Raw genomic sequence first — 11,884 nt, 5'->3', positions numbered from 1 at the left:
TACATTCTTGTATTTATTTATATATACAAGAGTTCTTACATTCTTGTACAGCTACAAGCATGCATAGCGTTTTGGGCAGGTCCCTAATCCTAATTTTCCCACACACATTCCCAGGAAACAGCCCGTAGCAGCTGTCTAACTCCCAGGTACCTGTTTACTGCTAAGTGAACAGGGACATGAGGGTGAAAAAACTCTGCCAATTTGTTTCTGCCTCCACCGGGGTAGAATGAATCTATCAATTAATCTAACATTCTGCTTGTAACGCATTCTGTATGTATATACTTTTTTTTACCACTACACATAAGGGGCATAACTGGCCGACCCCTCACAGTGTTCAAGAGAGAACTGGATAAGCACCTCCAAAGGATACCTGATCAACCAGGCTGTGACTCGTACGTCAGGCTGCGAGCAGCCGCGTCCAACAGCCTGGTTGATCAGTCCGGCAACCAGGAGGCCTGGTCGACGACCGGGCCGCGGGGACGCTAAGCCCCGGAAGCACCTCAAGGTAACCTCAAGGTAAGGTACCTAAAAAAATAAGCTACCATCATAAGTCATACCTCATCCTACCATTGTAACTCATACCTCTCAACTCGGGGACTAGTTTGGTGGCATACCTCTGAACTTCGTCTTGTGATTGACTAGGTATGGACTCCACCTTGGAGCTCCATACTACAGGATGCGTGTGATATATGTGGTATAGAAGGTTATGAACGATTCTTTACACAATTTTATAAAGGCATTATTATTATTTATTTTATTATTATTATAAGCAGCAGCAGTATTATTATTGTCATCCAGAGTTGACGAGTTACAATGGGTGTGGCGCCACAATATAATATACACCATGCTTCCTTAATTACTTAAACCTATTTAGTAAGAGATAAAAAAAAGTGTGGCAAAAATTGAGTGTGCTATCAGGTGAGAATGACAACCCTGACTGTATCATAATCCCCGGGAAGATAATGTCACGTACTGCTTACTTCCTTGTCTAACTTGTCTGTATCCGCCCCGGCGCCTTCGCCACAGCATAAGTCATTTACCACAGGTCATCAGGGAACTTCACCGGCAGCCTAACACAGGTCACCACCTGGTAGCCTATCACAGGACACCACCAGGCAGCCTATCACAGGGCACCACCAGGCAGACTATCACAGGACACCACCACCAGGCAGCCTATCACAGGACACCACCAGACAGCCTATCACAGGAGACTACCAGACAGCCTATCACAGGACACTACCAGGCAGCCTATCATAGGACACCACTAGACAGCCTATCACAGGAGACTACCAGGCAGCCTATCACAGGACACCACTAGGCCGTCTATCACAGGACACCACCAGGCAGCCTACCACAGGACACCACCAGGTAGCCTATCACAGGACACTATACCAGGCAGCCTATCACAGGACACTACCAGGCAGCCTACCACAGGAGACTACCAGGTAGCCTATCACAGGACACCACCCGGTAAAATATTACAGGTTGCCATCCAGCCTCACAGATCACTACCAGCCGCCACAGTCTACCACCAGGCACCACAGAACGCGACCATAACCTACCAGACGCTGCAGGTATCATGTCAAGATGAGAAGTGTTGTAACGAAGGCAACACTTGTAGCGGCTCTGACGATGATGGTGTCAGCAGCAGGCTCCGACCTACCACAAGGTATGGAGCAACTCTTACCATTTTAAATTTCCATCCATCAAGATGGATGGCTGTTAGCTCTTGGACCTCGCCTTTTTAACTGTCGGTTGATTTAGTGTACTTACTCCCGACCTATTTACCTTTATCATATCTACATATGTACTACATATATTTCTCTCTCTCTCACACATTCCCAAAATGCAATCCGTAACAGCTGTCTAACTCGATCCCAGTATACTGCTAAGTGAACAGAGCATCAGGGGTAAAGAAATATTCACCTAGTTGTGTTTGCGGGGGTTGAGCTCTGTGTGCGTGTGATCTGACACGTGTGGGTGTTCATATTTGTGTCATATGATATACATGTTTATGAAAAGCGTGTTATAAGTGTACAAAGCAGCCCGTCTTCACAAGAACAATATCGTGTATGTGAACAAGACATTTTTTGTCTTGCAACATAAAACGCACGAACAGCCTAAACTATGTCCAGAAACACCTAGTGTGAGATCATTGAAAAATATTTTTCGGCTGTGCTTTATCTAATCTAACCCCCCATACCCGACCTTCCGTAAGCCGTCGACTTCCTGTTCCTACCACGGCCACTATAGAGTCGCAATCAGGTAAATATTGACTTATTTGCTATACATAACCAAACCACATAACCTAAGATTAATGGCCGGTACCAGACTGATTTCAATCATTATATTTATTTTTCCACATGCTACGATTAGTATACATATACATAGTAAAATAATGAAGGGTATTGTAATTATTACAGCACACAGTATGTGTACAAAAGAATAATTGGAACCGGAAATATAGAGGGATCTTTGATCTATTACCTTATAAACCGCTCGATCAATCCCAGGAGTAATAATCAATCAAGTAAAATCAGTAAACTCCGCCGTGAAAAGCTATGCACATTCTTCCTCGTCCTCAGACGTGAATTCCAGCAGCGAATCGTCATTATGAATGACGTCAGAATCCACAACGTGTCGGCACCACCACTGAACCCGCTTACAGTCTCCATAGATTTCTTCAGTGAGGATAAACTTTATCTCCTCTTTGGAAAAGAACATTAACAAAACAGAAAATGCAATCAATTGCAAGGTGATAAGCTGGTTTACAGAACGTTCACTGTCATCATTCACACAGTTTAAAAACTGAACCATTAAGACATTAATGCTCACTTTTAAACTACTTTAACTACTAAATGCAAACTTTAACTACTGTATTTTTTGTAAGATGTATGCCCTAAGTGAAAATTTGTTATTATCGTGCATTGGCAAATTTCACCAAGAAGTGGTTCAATATTCTGTTCTTAGGGCAAATTACACAGGAAATTTTGTTTTCAATATCAAGGCATGTAACGTGTAACATCACATGTAACGATGCTTTGGGCTAGATATAGTTCACACGGGTATGCACTGAGGCGAATAACTACTGTCCATTGTTTAATAGTATATGAACCGGGGTGTAGAAGTAGCTATTTCAATATGACATTTAAATAATTTATAAAATTTTAGAGCAATTTATATAGTTAAACTTTCTGAGATTGGATATTCATGTATATATGCATGTATTGCATATGTTCCAATGAGTGTATATGGTAAAATATGAGGAATGGTGATGTACGTTACACACAGAAATCACAATAGCGTGATGCATCAAATGAACAAATCCACAAGGGCCGTGACGAGGGTTCGAACCTACGTCCGAGAGAATCCCAGACGCTGTCTTAGTCGACTGAACTACGACATGGTAAAAAGAGTTTCAACCGGAAGTTCTACTGACCTTACTCGGATCCTGCAGCCTCTCCGAGACACAAACTAGGATTTTTACACAATTCCCCCATGTACGTGTTTCCACAGGAACGTACTACTAGCAGAGTTCAAGCAAAAGTACCTGTATTATGGTTCTGGTTCTTTTACAGAATGTCAGCCACGAGCAAGATGGCAGGACCGCTGGGCTGGGTCCCACGTGTACCTGACAGCGTGGCTAGTAGAGGATGCACAACTGGCTGGGCTAGAACACCCTCTTTTGACGATCATCATGGAACCAGTTGGCTCATCAATTCCATACGACTACGATGTCCTCCTCATCACCCGGCGCCAAGTGGTTGTCATACGAGTCAGAAACGGCCGCAGGACCAGGAATGAGCTGACGGTGTCACCGGGTCTGCCAAGTGGGTGGACAGCCTTCAACCTGTCCTCGTCATCATCACACACACAGTTATGGCACAACCAACAGACACAACTTGTATCACTGCCCGCTGATATGACCATTGACAGACTCACCATAGAAGGCAGTAATATCACTGTCAACTGCCACCATAGTAAGTAGGCGGATTTTGTTTAAAGATGTTTATATGAAGCAGCAGATGAGGTTCATAAATCGGCCTCCCGTGGGCTGTGCACCACGAGTATGTGTGTCGGTTGTAAAGTTCACATGACCGCACATTACAGCTGTGAAACAATTTTCTGTCTGACAAGGGCAAGAAGGCCTAGTATTGTATTCCTACTTAGCATGGGCCGGTAGGCCTACTATATTCTTCCTGTTTGGCATGAGCCAGTAAACCTACTGTAGTATTTCTGTTTGACATGGGCCAGTAGCCTACTGCATTGTTGCGATCTTTTGTTATGTTGTTATAATAATTTTGTCCTGTGTTTCAGAGGGAGAGCGTGAGGAGGAAAGGAGGGTGATGACTAGAGCAGATCACATTGTGGCCATAGTCATTGTTGGTCTGGCTTTTGTTGGCATCATCTCCATCATGGTGGTGTCCAGTGTGCCTCTCACCTGCTCCAAGGCAAGTGAGCCCGGTCTTAGCCTAAGCTACTCTAGCCATTTGAGATGTATTTTTCTTGTCTCAATAAACATACTTGAACTTGAAGCCCAGTCACTTTTACAGTCTCTGGCATCTTCAGAGATTTACTCTTTATTTATACAAGTTATAAACAAGATTTTTGTAAATTTATCAGCTAGAAGATAAAACTATTTTAATTTTTATCAATTAAGATAACAAGTAAGAATTAGAAGCATTATTAGAATATTACAGTACTCTACATGTAACATGGAAGCAAGGTACAAGAAATACCACTTCTTTTTACAGAAAAGGAAGCAAAGACTGACCTTCCTGGAGGACCAACACCAGGAGGAAGCCTCACCCTTCCTGGAGGGCTGGCACGTCCGCCCATATACTATTGACTCTATCATCACGGTCAGTGATACTTATAGGTTATTCATTACGGTCAGTGTTACTTGTAGGTTACTCATTACGGTCAGTGTTACTCAGGTCATTCATCACCCTATCATACGATCAGTGTTACTCAGGTTATTCAACATTTTTGTTGGTACCTCAATCATGACACTTGTAACACAGGGTATTGTGCATCATTATTGTATTCCTCATTGTATTGTATTCACTAGTGTATTCCTTTTTGTGTACAGTGGGTGTTGGCTTGGTCCTTAGTGTTCTAAGTCTAAATAAAAATCTCTGCATATTAATATTTTGAATTAGACTTTGTTATCATCTGAGAATACATCACTCGTTGAATAGGTTTAATAATACAGTAGCACAGTACCACAGTGATACAGTAGCACAGTAATACAGTGGCACAGTGACACAGCACAGTGAAACTTTGTCGCGTGGGATGTTGAACATATGTGTTTATCTGCATATTAATTTAGCACCATACAACTTCTTATTTATGAAGGAGCCTTTGGAATGCCATGCTGCTTTTGCATTCATAAAAGTTTTTTTTGTATGCACAGGAGCGGATGCTGTGGGAGGCGGTGAAGGAGGGGGACACAGAGGCGGTGGAGGGGCTCCTGGAGGAGGGACTCCACCCAGACGACGTGGAGCCGGGCCGGACTACCACGCCTCACATGGACGCTCACCTCCTCGGCAACAAGGACATTCACTTAATTTTCACCAAGCACAGGGGAGAGGAGAAAAGTCTTCCTGGTGATGAACTGATCAAATCCACCATATACGTAAGCTGCCTCTTTTTCTCTTGCTTGGCAAAATGGTTTTGGCCCCGCTTAGCTCTTGATAAATACTTATTAATATTGTACATGTTGTAGATGTATATTAATGAAACATTAAAGAAGACCAAATAGTTGTATATTAATTAAATAATCAGCACTGAAGACTTCACAAGCAAGTTGCCAAGTTACATTTACATTCATAAATCTATCAAGCCTATTTTTAAAGCTGGCTATACCATTTGTTTGTATGATGTCGGCTGGCAACCTGTTCCAATTATCTACCTCCCTGTTGCCAAACCAGTACTTACCCAGGAGTACCATTCCTTCCCACCGCTGCCCACTGGATGGGGGGCGGTGTGCAGGACAAACATATCAATTGTGACACTAGCTCTCCACATATGTCAGTTGCTTAATTTAGAAACTGTACTTGTGGTCGGTCTCGAATCCATTGTTGATGTGACGACTTATACTGAATTTTTAACTAGCTCATCGATACTGTAACTTGCTTAGCTAAATGAATTGTGGGGTTCAGTCCCTGAGCCCATTATGTGCCTCTGTAACCCTTTCCACTACCGCCCACAAGATGGGTATGGGGTGCATAATAAATGAACAAAACTTCCCATCCCAAATCCTTATCATGGTACCTTCCAAGTCTATATAGTCGTAATGGCTAGGCGCTTTTTCTTGATAGTTCCCTTCGCTAGGATGTAACCCCACAACGGTTACCTAATTCCAGGGTGCCTATTTAATGCTAAGTGAACAGGCGTATTAGGTGAAAGGAAACGTGCCCAACCATCGGGAATCGAACCTGGGATACCAAAGTGCGAGTCGAAAACGAAGCCAATTAGAGGATAGACTAACGTAAGTTTGCCACCTGTTCAGGAATTAAAGAAAATGATGAAGAGTGTGTTCGTGGCTGGTGAGTGTGGGATGTACGAACACGAGGGGGGTGTGGCCGCCCTGCTGCGCCACCACCACCTGCCTCCCACCATCACCGACCACCATGGCCGCTCCCTCGTCCACTACATGGCCTCGGTCACCTCCTCCATGGACCCGACACCACCTTGGCAACCTCAAGACATCGCCAAGTTCTTCAGTAACCACGAGCACGTCGTCAACGCTGTCGACCACTGGGGTAGGTCTGTGGCAGATTAGTGCCTTTGTAAACAAATATAAATATATAAACACTCTACTATATAAATAGTGTACATAAACTACTTCGTAAACAAATAATAAATACCATATAAACAAATTGTAATCTGATTCTATTTATTAGGTTAATATATAATGTACAACATATTTTAAAGACCATTGTATTATAAATGTTAGTGGTATTGTATTATAAATGTTTGTATTATAAAATGCGTGTTAGAGACTTTACAAGAATGTAAAAACATCAATGCTATGTACTCTCATAAACCCAAAGTACCTTCTTGTATACATATAAATAACAAAATAAATAAATAAATGTGTCACTTAAGCACGGTTTGAGCACAGGCCGCACACCCCTGCACGACCTAGCCAAGCACCCTCAGGCCGCTGACGGGGACGTCATGTGGGACGGGAGGGCCTGGGAGGTGTCGGAGGCCTGGTTATCCCTGGCCAGGATCTTGACCTCCTACGGTTGTGACCCCAGGATCCCTGACTGCCAAGGTCAGCTACCTCAACACTTAGCTGCTGCTGCCAACAACCATCGCCTTGCGCAGTTTTTTCAGCAGGTTGGTAGTACATTATGGGTATAATATTGTACCAACAGGTTGGTAGTACAGTATGGGTATTACATTGTACCAATAGATGAAGTCTTCCCTTCTGAAGATATATTGTTAAATACGAAAGTACTTAAGGAAATTCCTGTTTCAATTCTTGCTTCGTGGTCTGACACTGTCATATTCCAATGAATATATATTGTTGGTGCTAGTAATGTTAGTACTGTTCCGTCAGAAGTGTGAGGAGCTGGGAGAGAGGACCACTGACGAGAGAGCCGGTAGACAAGAAGAGCTGGTCTCAGCGGCGGAGCAGGGCAACACTGGCGCCATCCGTGCCCTTCTGCTGGAGGGTGTACCCATTATGCCCGTGACTGCCCGTGCTGACCCACTCCTGCACGCCATCCGACACAGCCAGAGAGACGCTGTACTGATGCTGCTGTCTGCTGGAGCTCCTTTTTGCAGTCAGACCATTGAGGGCGTGACACCCCTGGAGGCGGCCCACAACACCCTCGGCCTCCCCGCGGTCTTTCCCGCCATCATGCGCAAGGTACACCATCTTCACTGAGTAGAGGACTTAATCCTCCTCTTCTGTTATCTTGTTCGCCTGACCTCTAGTGTAATTTGTATCTTAATTCTTTGTCAATGCTTTTCCTGTCTCACTGTGAGATCTTGGGGTATGTAAAAGTTACATTCTTCCAGTTGTTTATGATTTTTTTTTTTAGCATATAACTTCGACTGCTTGAAATTTCCCTCTACCTGGGAAATGCTTAGATCATATCTATCAGTTAGTTTTTCTAGTATTTCCTCAATGTTTTGCTGATCGGCTTTTTCTCCTCTTTTTGTAATCTTACTTATAATGACTTTATTTGTTATTTGTTTTTCTCTCGCCAAAGCTTCTGTATCCATTTAAAAAGATACAGAAGCTTTGGAGAGAGAATAGCAAAACAATAAATAACGTCATTAGAAGCAAGATTTGCAAATAGGACATCGGGACTCTGCCTGCAGTCCCAATGTTTACCCTCTTGTTGCATTATTCTCCGGATTCTCTTTTGCTGCAGTTATAATACCCTAAGTCAATTTTTTTGTGATTTTCGAAAGTCCTGAAATTGTTTCATCAGTTCCTCTTTTTTTCCTTTTTGTCCATCTTGTAGTTTTTCTTCTTTCATTAATTTTCCCCTTTTATCCTCTATATTAGTGTCTTTTTTTGGCATGATCTCATCTTAGTATTCCTCCAGGCATACTGTGAGCGGCTGGAAGATGAGATGACGAGAGTGAGCCAGGAGAATGAGTCGATGAAAACGCTACGAAAAGCCATGAGTGACTACAGTGTTCAAGTAATGGACGTGGGCAGCAGAGCCCGGTGGATTTTCTCAAGCACAGAGCCACAACGCCGGGTGGCGGAGGCCCGCACTCTCCTCACGCAAGCTGCTCATATGGGTCTTGCCTTTACTTGTCAGCTGCTGGGACTGGAAAGCATGTACTTTCATTCACTTCCCGGAGAAGAAAGCCCACTCAAGAAAGCCATATCTCACATGCAGACTGATACACAGGCGGTCTTGTACAGAGACTTGAAGCTCGCACCTGTCACTTGTGGCACAGTTCATCATGACACTTTGACATCTAAATATCTTAACAATTATTCAGTCAGTGAGTGTCAGGCACTTGAAAATTACTGTTCTACGGAAAGTAATAATAATGTAATGTTAATGAAGGAAACATTACAAGAAGTGATTGATCTTATGAAAATCTGCACTGGCGAACATAGTCGTCACTTGCTGCAGGAGCCTAGTACTCAGCTGTTGTTCTTGATAGCTAAGCACGGCTTAGTCGCACTACTTCACACGCTTCTTAGCAGGTGGACAAATGTTAACATGAACCAAATAGTAGATAGTGCTTCACGTGGTACAATGTTGCATGTTGCCACCATATTTGGTCAGATCAACATTGTTGAATATGTGTTGCATCACGGCGTTGATTCAGAGGCAGTGACAACAGGCAACTTCACGGCAGCTCACTTGGCAGCTGTGACTGGCCGCCCCAAGTGTCTCCAGTATATCCTGGCATACATGGCTCATCTAGGAGCCAGAGTGGACCACACCTGTCTCCTGGGACTGACTGCACTAGAGTTGATGACTAAGTATGAAAATCTTTGCGGAAATTGTAAGTTGCCGTTGCTATCTCACGCAGATGCCCTCTGTGTGAAGAATGAAAGAGGAGAAGATGCGCGAGCCTATAAAATGTTACAAATAAAAGGAAAAATTCTAAACATACGTCTTCCTGAAGATCTGCTGAATGTTGCACTTGAATCCTCGTGTGAAAGGTCTAGCACGCATGAATTTGTAAGTACAGTTAAAGAAGAATTAAGACACTTTTGTAAACGTATCAATGATCCGAGATTCCAAGGAAAACTTATTCCTGTTGGTTCAGCAGTGGAGGGCAACGAAGTGTTCAACATAGATCACGTGAGTTTTATCTATGAAGTATGTGGTCAGGAGGCCTCACCATCCTGGACACCTCTCACACTCAGCGATATTGTCACTGATGACAAAACAAGAGTGGAGGTCAAATCACACTCACAAATGGACCTCTTCACATTTGATGCCTTCAAGAATTCTTTTGTTCAAATAGTATATGATTTATTAAAAGATTATAAAACATTACTGCCACATATGTCGCTGGCACCGCCATTTGCAGCTGCCACAGAAAATGGAGTGTGTTTATATTGGCTGTGGCACAATGCCGATAACATCAAACTAATCAGGACTTCTGTTGTACCTGTCCTGCCAGCAACATGTTCTTACAAAAACAGCTTTGGCAATTTACCTAAATGTGCCAGCCAATTTGTAGATGCGAACCAAAATTTATGTCTCCATATCGCTAACGTCCACAACCACTGGATGTACCGCACGTACTTGTATGAGGACGCCATCTTCAGTAACCTGGGGACCAATCAGCGAAAAGTTTGGCTAGCATGTCGTATGTTGAACCAGCTGGTGAAGGGGTGCTGGTGGGTGCCAGAGTTCAGCAACAGGTGGCATAAACAGCCGTGGCACACCCTGACACTGGCAGTTCAGGGTCTTCCAGAACGAGCACTCAAGTCACTGTTCCTCAGGGAACTTGCTGAGGCTGAGGAATGGGATTCTACCCATCATATGTTCAAGAGGATTACTTCCGTTTTTTGTCGAGCAGCCAAGAGAGATATGAGAGGAAAATGGGTTCCTAAGGAGCAAATCACCTCCTTTTTGCCCCCACATCACTATTGCTGTGATGAGAAGCTCTCTGTGTGTGGCATTGTGGAATATCTGGAGGAACTGAAGGCGGCTCAGGCCAAGCAAGACAAAATTCCTAAAGTGAAATTCGTTTAGACTTCTTGGGGGCCACAAATTCCTACTTTGACACTTAGTTTAAATGTTACTTAATATTCAGTGTCATGGTTAGGTGTTAATATTTAATGCTTGTCGACTGGATCAAGGATCAAGGCTTTAATGTATATACACCGAGAAATACAACTCTCAGCGTATAGCCTATTGTTGTGGCTTGTGCGGGAGTGAATTATGGAACTTAGAAATAATGACACGTATAATCTTTGTTGCGATCAGAGTCTGCTCTCTGATTTATGTGTACACCCGTACTTGTAATGTTAATTAATAATTAAATTATATATACAGTATATATATATTTTAATAATAAACATCATGTAAGGAGCATAAACTAGTTTTTTTGTATAAAGAAAATTTACGTGATTCTAAGGAAACGCAACTCGAGGGTCAAGTGATGTTATTGAAAATGGTCGTAATTTGAATACAAAATAAGAGATTAAAAACAGTAATAATTCAAGCTGGGTAACTTGACATTATTAATAAGGAATTACTGTCAGAGACGACACGATAGCTAACGTGTCAATAGCTCCCGGGAAAAACTCATTATTAATGTGGTGCACAGGATGACTGCGATTTGTATGAATTTACCTAAGGGCCACTATTTCTCTAACGGTCTCGTTTCATGCAGGTCGGCGTTCAATCCCCGACCGTCCAAGTGGTTGGGGCACCATTCCTTCCCCCCGTCCCATCCCAACCCTCTCCCAAGTGCTATATAGCCGCAATGGTTTGGTGTTTTTCCTTTTTGATTATTATTTTCAATTTCTAGTGGTTTCGAGGGGAAAAGTAACTGGCGGCTGGTGTAAAGTCGCCTCCCCCCATTGTTCCTAAGGATTTTCACTAACTGAATTTTGAACTGAAGCATTTGAAGAACTGGTCTTGGCATTTACAGCTTCGGCAGATATGCTGTTCCATGGGTTTATAACCCCTACTAGATGGGGTTCCCCTTCCTCACACCCTCCCGAATTTTAAACCCACAAACCTTCCTTGTCATTATGTATGAGTTCATTTTTCTTAATTTGAGTTAAAACTAACGTAGATATATGACCGAACCTAACCTACCCTACCTAACCTAACCTATCTTAACCTAACCTAAACTAACATAACTAAGTCAATAATTTATGTTCTTAAAATATAATAATTATATTTAAAATAACCCAAGTGGAAAT

At 42.9% G+C, this 11,884-nt stretch overlaps 1 protein-coding gene across 1 annotated transcript; it reads left to right on the top strand.

Annotated features, from left to right (window-relative positions):
- The first annotated feature begins 814 nt into the window (after positions 1–814).
- Positions 815–11,008, top strand: LOC138364349 (uncharacterized). Its single transcript, XM_069323958.1, has 9 exons — positions 815–1,669; positions 3,579–3,980; positions 4,318–4,455; positions 4,669–4,862; positions 5,417–5,638; positions 6,515–6,767; positions 7,130–7,350; positions 7,574–7,885; positions 8,574–11,008. Exons 1-9 carry the CDS (start codon positions 1,588–1,590, stop codon positions 10,701–10,703), a joined length of 3,954 nt encoding a protein of 1,317 aa, XP_069180059.1. The 5' UTR covers positions 815–1,587; the 3' UTR covers positions 10,704–11,008.
- The last annotated feature ends 876 nt before the right edge of the window (positions 11,009–11,884 follow it).

Source organism: Procambarus clarkii, chromosome 13 (assembly GCF_040958095.1).
Source record: "Procambarus clarkii isolate CNS0578487 chromosome 13, FALCON_Pclarkii_2.0, whole genome shotgun sequence".
NCBI lineage: Eukaryota > Metazoa > Arthropoda > Malacostraca > Decapoda > Cambaridae > Procambarus > Procambarus clarkii.
This window is presented reverse-complemented; position numbering and strand designations above follow the sequence as displayed.